General features: G+C 38.7%; 1 protein-coding gene across 18 annotated transcripts in view; it reads right to left on the bottom strand.

Moving 5' to 3' along the window:
• Window positions 1-13,731, bottom strand: part of ABI1 (abl interactor 1) — a 126,512-nt gene that overhangs the window by 70,102 nt on the left and 42,679 nt on the right. For all 18 annotated transcript variants that reach the window (XM_017535489.2, XM_017535494.2, XM_017535490.2 and 15 more), the window contains exon 2: window positions 12,673-12,840. In XM_017535489.2, the coding sequence (XP_017390978.1) occupies window positions 12,673-12,840 (168 nt within the window). The remainder of the gene's footprint in view (window positions 1-12,672; window positions 12,841-13,731) is intronic.

Raw genomic sequence — 13,731 nt, 5'->3', positions numbered from 1 at the left:
AATATTATACAATTTTATAACATCCTTTTAAAATCCCAATTTTAATCTATTTCATGTAGAACCAATCTCTAAAAAAGAAAGTTTGTATAAATTTGTATAAATTTATATGAAGATTTGTATAAATTACAGCAGAAATTTATCTTCTTAACAGTTCTGGTGTCCAGAATCTGAACAAAATCTTACAGGACCAAATCCAGGAGTGAGCTGAGCCAGCCTTCCTGAGAAGACTCAGGAGGAAGTGTTCGCTTGCCTCTTCCAGATTCTGGTGACTACCAGCATTCCTTGACTTGTCACCACATCATTCTAATCTTTGCTCCTGTTTCCACACCACTTTTGCTCTTCTGTGTCAAATCCTCCTCTGCCTCTGTGATTACATTTATAGCCCACTGCATAATCCAGGATAATCTTCCCATCTCAAGATCTTTGATTCATGCTTGCAAAAAGCCCCTTCTGCTAGAAGGTAACATCCACATTCCCAGGGACTAGGGATATCTTTGGGAAGCGTTGCTTAACACAGCATAGCATGGTTCATCTCAGAAATATTAGATGTGCATACAAATTCACCAGAGTACTGAGGAGTGCAGTTAACACACTTTTCTCACAGTAAATCAGCCATATCAAGTGAGTGCTAATGAATGCTCCTAGCCATTGGGCACTGACTGAACATGTCATACTTTTCTGATTTTGAATGGCAAATGACACTTTATCAATCTATATTATATCTTTCTGTCAGTATTGAAGGTTCTGGTGAAAAGTTTATATCCATAATAGCTGGCAAAAAAGTATAAAAGTGGTAGTGCTAGGCAACATTAAGAGTGCTGTATTAGTTTGCTAGGGCTGCCATAACAACGTACCACAGGTGTGTGGCTAGGAAATTTACTTTCTCATGACTCAGGAAGCTACAAGTCCAAGATCAACATATTACGAGGACTGAATTCTTCTCAAGGCCTTTCTCCTTGACTTATAAATGACCATCTTCTCTTCATGGCCTTACAAGGTCTTCCCTCTGTGTTTTAATCTATCTCTCTCTTTATTTTTTTTGAGACGGAGTCTCCCTCTGTCACCAGGCTGGAGTGCAGTGGCGCCTTCTCAGCTCCCTGAACCCCTGCCTCCTGGGTTCAAACAATTCTGCCTCAGCCTCCCAAGTAGCTGGGACTACAGGCGCACACCACCACACCCAGCTAATTTTTGTATTTTTAGTAGAGATGGGGTTTCACCATGTTGGCCAGGATGGTCTCCATCTATTGACCTCATGATCCACCCATCTCGGCTTCCCAAAGTGCTGAGATTACAGGCATAAGTCACCACACCTTGCCACTTCCTTGAAGAATACCAGTCATATTGGACTAGGGCCTACCCTTTAACTTCATTTTAACTTAGTTACCTCTTCAAAGACCCTGTCTCCAAATACAGTCACACTCTTGAGGTATTGGGAGTTATGACTTAGAAATATAAATTTGGGAGGGTGGAGGGGGAAACACAACTCAGCCAGTAAGTGCCAAAGAGTAGCATGCTTGATGTTAAAACTTACTAAATGGCCGAGAGTGGCGGCTCACACCTGTAATCCCAGCACTTTGGGAGGCAGAGGCAAGTGGATCACTTGAGGTCAGGAGTTCAAGACCAGCCTGGCCAACATGGTGAAACTCTGTCTCTAGTAAAAATACAAAAATTACATGGACGTGGTGGGGCATGCCTGCAATCACAGCTACTTGGGAGGCTGAGGCAGGAGAATGACTTGAACTCAGGTGGCAGAGGTTGCAGTGAACTGAGATCGTGCCACTGTACTGCAGCCTAGGCCACAGAGCAGGACTCCATCTCAAAAAAAAAAAAAGAATTCATGAAACACCTTTCAGAAACTGGCTGAGAAAATCTAAGATAAATATCAGCAATCCATTAGGAATTTGAAGAACCCCCTTCATAATGGGGATAATGGCACCAAAAACATCACTAAGTAGTCAGTAAGGATGGAACAAAACAATGTATGATGGAGAGCCAAAAGAAACTACAGATAGAGATGTTTTATCAATTTGAGTGATTTTTTTTTTTAATGGGAGCTATTTGGCCTACATATAATATTGGAAATACATATCTATAGTTACTAAACTGTATTAACCATATAAAGCAATAGTTCTCTGACTGATCTAAAGACTCCTCAAGTCACCAAGATCCTGTCTTTTCTAACTACGTATTTTTGTGATGCAAGATTTCCTCATATACTTCCAAAACAACAAATCACAAGGGAGAAAATGCAGACGCAGACATGAGAACCCAGTGATCTTCTACTAAACATTAAAGAACAATGCCACTATTCTCATAAATTTGTTTTGGAAACATTTTCATTAAAATGTTTTTTGTATTAACTCATAGTGGGTTTATTGCATTTTTGTTTGTTTGTTTTGTTTTGTTTTGTTTTGTTTTGAGACGGAGTTTCACTCATGTTACCCAGGTTGGAGTGCAATGGCGCGATCTCGGCTCACCGCAACCTCCACCTCCTGGGTTCAGGCAATTCTCCTGCCTCAGCCTCCTGAGTAGTTGGGATTACAGGCACACACCACCATGCCCAGCTAATTTTTTGTATTTTTAGTAGAGACGGGGTTTCACCATGTTGACCGGGATGGTCTCGACCTCTTGACCTCGTGATCCACCCGCCTCGGCCTCCCAAAGTGCTGGGATTACAGGCTTGAGCCACCGCGCCCGGCCTATTGCATTGTTAAATGAGCTAAATACTTTTAAATTTGTTTGAATATTTGATATGATAAATACTGGAAGATCTACCCAAAGAATCCAAAGCCCATTTGGATCCTCAATAATTTAAGATATAAAAGGATCCTAACAAAACATTTGAGAAACCAGAGCACTGACTCAGTTAGCACTGCCATTCTACGTACCCACCCTGCCTCCGCAGTACCCATAGTAACTACATTTTGACCTATATAAAACTAAACAGTCCCCTAAAAGAAAGACGCAGTTACTTTGAAGCTTTGTTATATAAGGTTTTGTGAGCCCACTATAGAAACAGACTGGATGGGGCAATTCATCCAATTCCTAAATTTTGGAGACTCTGATTATGAATTGGAGGCATTGTAGTACAGAAGAGAAAAATCAATGGATCATCTATGAGTCAAGATGACCATCTTTTGATTTCTAATGGTATACTAGCTACCTACAACTTCAGGCAAATCATTTATTTCTTTGGGCATCAGTGTCATGAACTATAAAATCAGAGAATAAACCAAATGATCTAATGTCCCTTCCAGTTCTCAGTTCCATGATTTGAGGAAAGCCCAAAATTGTCAATGGAAAAAGAAATGATAATAAACATTACTAAGCACTCTACAAAGCAAATACTTCAATCATGAAAAAGTTAAGTTGGTGATATGAAAGAATTTAACAGTTGCATACCCTCTCCTAACATTACTTCCTATATTTTCCAGGAAAAGTGATTGGCACCTTTAGATGACTATTATGTCACAAGAAGTATCACTATAAGAATCTTTTAAAAACTCACAAAGAAAGAATTGAATATTAGTTACAGAAAGCACTTCTCAGTAATTACTTTACCAAAGAAAGTTACTAATATTTTGTAACTATTAATCTAAGATGGGAAAAATTGGGGGTAAAATTGTTAAAGTAGAAAACTTTATAAATCTAAAACATGCCAACACACAAACAAAAAGCTAAAAGTTCCACACTGAGGGGAAAGGAACTCTTCTCTGAAATAAAGATTTAGTTTATCCAAGTCCTGATAGAATTGAAGGTGATTTTTTTTTTTAGTTTAAAAGTTTTTAAACTGAAAACTCAAACAAGCTCTGAATTCTAAAATTTGAGACTATGTCTTAATTGGCATATAATCGATGCTACATTAGGTTATAAAGCAGAATTTTAACTAAAAACACACCACCCAACACGCAAGGTATGACAAATATAAATCCCTCATAAAGCTCTGAGAGATTTTAAAAAGTTCTTTCTTTCACTACAACGCATTGACTCAAGCAATGTTTTAAGAATACAATTTGGAAGAGCAAGAAAATATTCTTTTTCCTTCCCCAGTTAAAAATAAATGCCCCCCCCCCCCCAAAGTACTTTGCCACAGGATGCTTTGGTTAGCCTCTGGGATGTGGACGAGTTAGTGTGTGTTCCGTGCTTTTCCAGGCTGCATTGGCCTGTAAGGATTCTCAGTTTCCGCCATGATGGGAAAATGCTGGCGTCAGCATCGGAAGATCATTTTATTGACATCGCTGAAGTGGAGACAGGGGACAAGCTATGGGAGGTACAGTGTGAGTCTCCGACCTTCACCGTGGCATGGCACCCCAAAAGGCCTCTGCTGGCATTTGCCTGTGATGACAAAGACGGCAAATATGACAGTAGCTGGGAAGCCAGAACTGTGAAGCTGTTTGGGCTTCCTAATGATTCTTCAGAGGAGGTTGTGGGGAGAGGAGGCCCTGGCAGAGAGGTCTTCCTTTATGGGGTTAGTTTGGTCTGTTCTCTTGGAGTTGGTGGGCACCCTAAATATTTGTAAATTGGTATAAACTGTAAACGTCTCTGGTCAGGCTGCCCACTCCAGTTCTTTTGCTTTTTTTGTGTATTAGCTTTTTCCATTCTTTGCCCCAAGCATGAGTTAGCCTTTGCAGACTCTGCAGTGCGGGTAGTGACCCAGCGTACCTTGTCCTCCAAACCTCCTGTCTTCTCTGCTTTTGGGTACATGTTATACTTTGTGGACTTTGATAAAACTTGGACAATACCTAGTGGAGGGAGGGGAATGAAAGAGCATGGAAGTTTTTTTAAATAATGAAAAAATACATAATTTTGAGAATTGAGCATTTAATAAACTGACTTTATTTTATTATGGAAAAAAAAGAAAGAATGCCCCCCAAAAAGCCTGTTTTTAACTGAATTTAGCCAATTAGATTTCAGTTGTATTTAAGAGTTCCAAGTAATTCAAATGTAATTTATAGAATTACAAAAGCTTCATTTTACCTAGTCACCTTAAATTTTTTATGACTCAGTAAGTCAACTGATAGTATTAACAGCTTTATTTTTAAATCTACTGAAATAACTACATTGTATAAATTAAGACATCTTCCAAAGAATGAAAACTGAATTCAGTAAGCTCAGCAGTACACAGAGATCATAATTAACTAAAGACGAAAACTAATTTGAAAATGTTTTGTTACTGAAGAAACGGAATATAGGAAGCTATTCTGCACGGTTCTGATACGCATGAATTTCAGTCACCATATTTTAGTTAACACCAGTCCTCCAACTACACAATTTAAATTCCAGTTACAGTCAGGTGCAGTAGTTCACACCTGTAATGCCAGCACTTTGAAAGGCCAAGGTAAGAGGATCACTTGAAGCCAGGAATTTAACACCAACCTGGGTGACATAGCAAGATCCCATCTCTATCCATCCCCCATCCAAAAAAATTAGCTGGGTAAGGTAGTATGCAGTGCTCCCAGCTACTCAGGAGGCTGAGGTAGGAGGATCACTTGAGCCCAGGAGTTCCAAGCTGCAGTGAGCTATGGTTGTGCCACTGCACTCCAGCCTGAACAACAAAACAGGACTCTGCCTTAAAATAAAAATAAAAATAAAAAACATTAAAAATAAATAGGCAGGGCGTGGTGGCTCACGCCTGTAATCCAGGCACTTTGGAGGCCAAGGTGGGCGGATCGCCTGAGGTCGGGAGTTCAAGACCAGCCTGACCAACATGGTGAAACCCCATCTTAAGATAAATAAATAAATAAATTACAGTTACCACAAGAACTATGAGTAATTACACAAAGTGCAAACTTTGCTGCTAGGTCATAAGTCCACATAAATAACAGATGAGTATCATTACTGGTGACCAATCATGTCTTTGTTTCAAACTTTATTGGTGAATGGTCTCTGTATATCTGATACTAAGTTCATCCACAGACTACAAAGTACATAGTTGTGCTGCTTCCTTGTCCTCTAAATAAGCCATTGTCACATTTTACAAAACTGGATATCAAAGAAAGAACTAGCCAACAAAGATGAAAATGCAGCAAAGACATGAAAAGTGATCCTGCTAGAGGTGAAATTCCAGTTGAATGTAAATGGGTTTAAAATAGAAATAATGAATATAGGAATGCTGACATTGCTGCCATTCAAGAGACTACAGATATACAGCCAGAAGAATACTGTGAAGGCAAACTTATTAACATAAATGAACAAAGTGGCTGAGATGAAAGAGAAGATACTACAGATAAAATGATACCCACAAAAACTTTACATTAAAGAAACTCCAGAAGATATTTCACAACGTTTAAAATCCAAAGGATAAAATACCGAGACGGGCTGATCCACATAGAGAAAAAAGAATGACAACTTGTCTTTTTATGAAGCACAGAAAAAATGTGTGCTTCATAACAACTTGCACAGTGAGAAGGTAGCAAGCACTGTTCAAACTATAACAAAGAAAACCCTTTAATTCTCAATATCTCTAATGCTTTACATTATGCTATACTAAAGACTAGCACCACTCTTTTTCATTTCTCTATTCATTTATAACAAGAAGAGTTTTGACAAAATACTTAAAGATCACAGAACAACTGTAATTTTATCCATTGATTGGTAAGATTGTTTTTTGTATACCATCAGCTTGCATCACCTCTTTTTGTTTTTTTTGAGATCAAGTCTCACTCTGTGGACAGGCTGGAGTGCAGTGGTGTGATCTCGGCTCACTGCAACCTCCATCTCCTGAGTTCAAACGATTCTCCTGCCTCAGCCTCCCGAGTAGCTGGGATTACAGGCATGCGCCACCACACCTGGCTAATTTTTGTATTTTTAGTAGAGATGGGGTTTTGCCATGTTGACCAGGATGGTCTCAATCTGTTGACCAGGATGGTCTTGATCTCTTGACCTCATGATCCGCCCACCTCAGCCTCCCAAAGTGCTGAGATTACAGGCATGAGCCAACCAAGCCCAGCCCTTGCATCACCATTTTTTATAATCTCCAGTAACCAAAGTAATGACTGCCTATACACAAAATGTACAGTGATCCTCTGGTTATAATCCATATATAAGAATCAACCAAAAACTAGGTTCTATAATACTTTTCCTAAATAATTTTGCAGTAGAAATTTTTTTTTTTTTTTTTTTTTTTGAGATAGAGTCTCACTCTGTTGACCAGGCTGAGGTGCAATGGCATAATCTCAGCTTAATGCAAGCTCTGCCTGCTGGGTTCAAGCTATTCTCCTGCCTCAGCCTCCAGAGTAGGTGGGATTACAGGTGCCTGCCAGCATGCCCAGCTAATTTTTGTATTTTTGGAAGAGACAGAGTTTCACCACGATGGCCATGCTGGTATAGAACTCCTGACCTCAAGGGATCCACTCACCTCAGCCTCCCAAAGTGCTGGGATTACAGACATGAGTCACCATGCCTGGCCAAGAGATTTCCTTTAATTCAGTAAACACTTACTGCAAACCAATCTTTTGCCAGACATTGTGCAAGTCTCCAATATCCAGCGTGAATCACTTTATACTAGATTCTGTTCTACAAAAACAAAAAATTATTTCAGCAAAGTTTCAATCTATAACAATTTTGTCCTAAAATCTAAAAAGGCAATAGGATACCACAAAATACAAAAATAAGCTAGGCACAATGGCACATGTCTGTAGTCCCAGCTACTCAGGAAGCTGAGGTGGGGGGATCACTTGTGGATGGAGAGTTATTGCTAAATAGGTACACTGTTTCTGTTTGGAAAAAGGAAAAAAGTTTTGGAGGTGAATGGTGGTGATAATTGCAAAACAATGTGAAGGTACTTAAAGCCACTGTAGAATTAAAAATGGTTGAATGATCAATTTTATCTTATGTATATTCAGCCACAATAATAAACAGGTGTAAAAAGCAAAAAATCTCTGTTAGATATACAAAAGCTGAAAGAACTCATCACCAGCAGACTAGAGCAACACTTCATGCTAAAGGATTCCAAGGGAATAAAAACCACCAGAACTCTGGGCTATAAAACAATTCTCAACAAATTTGAAAGGACTTAAATCATACAATGTATATTTTCTTATCAGAAATAGTAAGTATGGATAAATATAAAGGAATTACTTTCTTCATATTAAATCTTTTTCAAAGCTAGTTGCTTTTAAAAATAAAAATAACAGCCAGGCACTGTGGCTCACGTCTATAATCCCAGCACTTTAGGAGGCCAAGGCGGGTGGATCACTTGAGGTCAGGAGTTCGAAGCCAACCTGGCCAACATGGTGAAGCCCCATCTATATTAAAAATACAAACATTAGCTGAGTGTAGTGGCATGTGCCTGTAATCCCAGCTACCAGGTAGGCTGACACAAGAATCACTTGAACCCACGCAAGGGGGCACAAGCAGAGGTCACAGCAAGCCAAGATCATGCCACTGCACTCCAGCCTGGACAACAAAGCGAGACTCCAACTCAAAAAAAAAAAAAAAAAAAAAGAACAAAGCATTGTGGGGTTTAAAATACACACAGAAACATAATGTATGACATCAGCCAGGCATGGTGGCTCACACCTGTAATCCCAGCACTATGGGAAGCAGAGGCAGGTGGATCACAAGGTCAGGAGTTCAAGACCACCCTAGCCAAGATGGTGAAGCTCCATCTCTACTAAAAATACAAAAAATTAGCTGGTCATGGTGCCGAGCACCTGTAATCCCAGCTACTCGGGAGGCTGAGGCAGAGAACTGCTTGAACTCAGGAGGCGGAGGCTGCAGTGAACTGAGAATGCACCACTGCACTCCAGCCTGTATGACAGAGCAAAACTCCATCTCAAAAAAAAAAAAAAAAAAAAAAAAACTTGACACCAATAGCCCTAAGGCAGGAGACAAGTGGAATCAACTATTAGAAGGTCTTAACATACTCCTGAAGTAATACCATAGTCTACCTTTAAGTGACATTAATAAGTTTAAAGATGTTTACCAGAAGCCCTAAGGCAAACATGAATGAAATAATGAAAGAAAGAAGCAGAACAAAGGGTTACAGTAAATCAGCACCCCCCCCCCAAAAATAATCACTGAATTAACACACAAGGAGGCAGAAAAAGAGGATAAAGGAAAGCTGGAATGGCTGTATTCATTAGACAAAGCAGATTTCAGAAGAATACTAACCCAAGATAGAGTCTCTTTACAAAGATAAAGGGTCCATTCATCAAGAGGACCTAACAAGCCAAAGCATTTGTGCACCTAATATCACTTCAAAATACATGAAACAGAAAAAAGACTAAATGCAAAGAAAAATAGACATTCAAAATTACAGTTGGAGATTTCAATTTACCTTCCCTAATAACTGATAAAACAATTCAAATCAGTAAAGATACAGAAGAACTGAATATTAACAATCAGCTTGACCTAATGAGACTTACAGACATTCCACCCACCCAGAGAAAAATATACATTCTTCCCAAATGCACACAAAACACCATTTACCAAGACAGAGCATATTCTGGGCTACATAACAATTCTTAACAAATATGAAAGGACTCACAGCATATAAAGCATTATTCAGTATAGCCAAGACACAGCATCAATTTAGGTGTCTATCAATGGATGAATAAAGTAAATATGGGGGGGGTGCATACATATATATTTATTTAAACGGACTATTATTCAGCCTTAAAAAAAAGAAAAAATATCCTGTTATTTGCAACGTGACACAACAGATGAACCTGTAGGACATTATGGTAAGTGAAATAAGCAAGGCACAGATGGATAAATGCTGAATGATCTCACTTTTTCAGATGTGGAATCTAAAAAAATCAAAGCTCATTGAAGCAGAGTGTAGAATGGTGGTTGTCAGGGGCTGGAGGGTAAGGGAAATGGGGAGCTGTGGCTTGAAGGGTACAAAACTTCAGCTGTGCAAGATGAATAAGTTTTGGAGATCTAATGTACAACATGATGACTACAGTTAATAATATAGTGTTGTAGACTTAAACTTTGCTAAAAAGAGTAGATCTTAAATGCTCTCATCACAAAAAAAAAGTAGCTGTATAAAGCGGATATGCTAGTCAGCTTGATAGTGGTAATCATTTCACAACGTATATATATATATATATATATATATATATATATATATAAATATCACACTGTACATCTTAAATACATATGGTTTTTATGTCAGTTATATCTCAATAAAGCTGAGGGGGAAAGCTATATAAAAAGTAAAAAAAAAAAAAAAATATGAGGTATTATTTTTCCAACCAGTATGAAACTAAATTAGAAATCAACAGCAGAAATATCCTTGCAAAACCCCAAAATACTTGCAAACTAAGTAACACATTTCCAATAACCCCTGGGTCAGACAGAAACAAAAAGGCAAACTTAGAAATTATCTTGAGCTTACTGAAAATGAAAGTACAACAATCTAAATGTGTGAGACACAGCTAATCTACTATTTAGACGGAATAGTAATAGTAAATCTACTATTTACAGACCTAAACACCTATGTTAGAAAAGATGAAGGGTCTCAAGTAAATGACCTTGGCTTTCACCTTAATAAAGTATAAAATAAAGCCGGGTGTGGTGGCTCATGCCTGCAATCCTAGCACTTTGGGAAGCCAGGGCAGGCAGATTACTTGAGCCCAGGAATTCAAGACCAGCCTAGCCAACATGGTGAAATCTCGTCTCTACTAAAAATACAAAAAATTAGCTGGGCATGGTGGTGCGCACCTGTAATCCCAGCTACTCAAAAGGCTAAGGCATGAGAAAGGCTTGAACCTGGAAGACAGAGGCTGCAGTGAGCCAGATGGCGCCACTACACTCCAGTCTGGGCATCAGAGCACAACCCCATCTCAAAAAATAAAAATAAATAAAATAAAGTAAGAGCAAATTAATCCCAAGGTAAGCAAAAGAAAAAGCATAAAGATCAGAATGAAAATCTATGCAACAGCAAACAAAAAACAGAAAATTAATAAAGCCAAAGATGTTTTTTAATATCAATAAAGTAGTAGCCATAATGATTAGTTTAAAAAAGATGACACCAATTACCAATATGAAGAATAACCAATGTGAAATTATTATAGATTGTACAGACATTTTAAAAATAAGGGATTAGACCAGGTGCCATGGCTTATGCCTGTAATCCCAATACTTTGGGAGGCCGAGGCAAGTGGATCACCTGAAGTCAGGATTTCGAGACCAGCCTGGCCAACATGGCAAAACCCTGCCTCTACTAAAAATACAAAAAATTAGCCAGGCGTGGTGGCCAGCGCCTGCAATCCTAGCTACTTGGGAGGCGGAGGCAGGAGAATTGCTTGAACCCAGGAGGCAGAGGTTGTGGTGAGCCAAGATCCAGCCACTGCACTCCAGCCTCGGCAACAGAGTAAGGCTCTTGTCTCCAAAAAAAAAAAAAAAAAAAAAGGAATATTATAAAACTTTTATCTAAATAAATCTGACAACTTAGGTGAAATAGCTAAATTCCTGGAAAGACAAAAAGCTCACTCAAGGAAAAACAGATAAACAGAATAGGCTTGTATCCACAAAAGAAATTAAATATGTAGTTAAAACCCTTTTCCCCAAGAATACTCCAGGTCCAGATGGAATATTGCCCAATATATTCAATAAAACCAACAATTACACTGACACCAAAACCAGACAAAGGCATTACCAAAAAAGAAAACCACAGCCCAGCAGCCTTCAAGAGTACAGAAGCAAAAATTCCTCACACACACAAACCAACGCAATTCAGCATATTAACAAACAGACACACACACACAAACACACATGCACATATATGGTCATTTCAACAAATGCAAAAGAGCATTTGATAAAATTCATCCCCCATTCCTGATAAGAACTCTCACCAAACTAAGTGGTACAACCACTTTGGAAAATAATTTGGCAGGTTCTCCTAGTTAAACAGACACCTACCACAAGACCTATCCATTCCACACAGAGGTATTTATTCAAAAGAAATAAAAGCATACAATCATACAAAAGTTTGTTTACAAATGTTCTCATAAGTTTTATTTGTAATAGCCAAAACCTAAAACCAATCCAGATTTCCATCAACATGTGAACACATAAACAAAATGTGTAACAACAGAAACTACTCAGGAATAAAAAAGAGTGAACTATTTTTAAATGCAAAAATGTGAATGAATCTCAAAGTAATTATGCATAGTAAAATATGCCAGCCCAAAAAAAAAAAGTATATATGATTCCATTTATATAAAAATTTAGAAAATGCAAACTAATCTATAGGGACAGAAAGCCTAAGGACAGACGACAAAAGGGAGGGATTACATAGGAGAACGAACAAATTTGGTGGGGGGGACGGGGATGGTTCATTATCTTGAATGTGTTGATGGTCACATGGGTATATATGTGTGTCAAAACTTATAAAAAGTCTATCCTTTAATTATGTACAAATAGCTTTACCTCAGAAAAGCTTTTGAGAGTAGGACAGTGGTGACAGTTGTACAATGTGAATGTACTTAATGCTACTATACACTTGAAAATGGTTAAAATGGTCAATATTCTGCCATGTTTATCATGAGTGGGAAAAAAAAAAAAGGACTAAAAGAAAAAGAGCAGGTTACCAAACTAAAACAGTGATAATGATTATCACCAGTAAGATGAGCCAGAAATCCATATATGCAGGCTATTTACTTCTTTGGCATATGCTGCAGTTTAATTAAATTGAATTTAAAGCTTTTTACAAGCTGTTACCTGTGAGATATGGTTGATGGAAGACTCCATTCTCCGAAGCTGAGAGGCTTGGATATCCAGCAATTGGAGTACATTGTTGGCCAATGCATTTATTTGATAAGCAACACTAGCTAGAGATTGCGTTGTATAGGCTTTGGTCTCTTCTAAAGCTTTTCTTTTGTCTGTAGCCTGAAAAAAGAACAAAAACAACAAATACTTATTTAGATTAACATTCATTAAACATATATTCTATGGAAAGGCAAAAACTTTACCGTACCAATATGATAGTCTCAAGATACTACTGAATTAAGCCAAGGCAGAAATCCCTATGGGCCAGCTGGGAACCACTCTCTCCTAAGTAGCTCATCCACTAAAGGGGCCACCAATGTAGTCACAGTATCGGACATATACTGCACCAGTTGGTTCTCCTTGCCCAGGCCCTTTATATCACCAATTCACTGCATTACATCCTAAGGACTTTACTGTCAGCCTCAAGCTCCCAGTCCACTTAGAATGAGATGGACTAAATCCAATCTGTCTTATATTCCTGTTTCCACTAACCACCATCAGAAATCCAACCTCATTATCTATGATAATTCAAGCCTATCATGCCCCACAAAAACTACTGTGAATCTTATGCGCTTCAATTCCTTACCCACTACTTCTTCCCAAACTCCTGTAGGTAACTCAGATGGGAAGAACTCCTCAAAGAGGAGCAAAGTTAAAAGGTGACAACCGTTTTTTCACAAGATGGCGCCGAAAGCGAAGAAGGAAGCTCCTGCCCCTCCTAAAGCCGAAGCCAAAGCGAAGGCTTTAAAGGCCAAGAAGGCAGTGTTGAAAGGTGTCCATAGCCACAAAAAAAAGAAGATCCACACGTCACCCACCTTCCGGCGGCCCAAGACACTGCGACTCCGGAGGCAGCCCAAATATCCTCGGAAGAGCGCCCCCAGGAGAAACAAACTGGACCACTATGCTATCATCAAGTTTCTGCTGACCACTGAGTCTGCCATGAAGAAGATAGAAGACAACAACACACTTGTGTTCATTGTGGATGTTAAAGCCAACAAGCACCAGATCAAA

This window comes from Cebus imitator, unplaced genomic scaffold (assembly GCF_001604975.1).
Source record: "Cebus imitator isolate Cc_AM_T3 unplaced genomic scaffold, Cebus_imitator-1.0 Scaffold92, whole genome shotgun sequence".
NCBI classification, from domain to species: Eukaryota; Metazoa; Chordata; class Mammalia; order Primates; family Cebidae; genus Cebus; species Cebus imitator.
The sequence above is the reverse complement of the archived record's forward strand: the minus strand, read 5'-3'. Positions and strand labels throughout refer to the sequence as shown.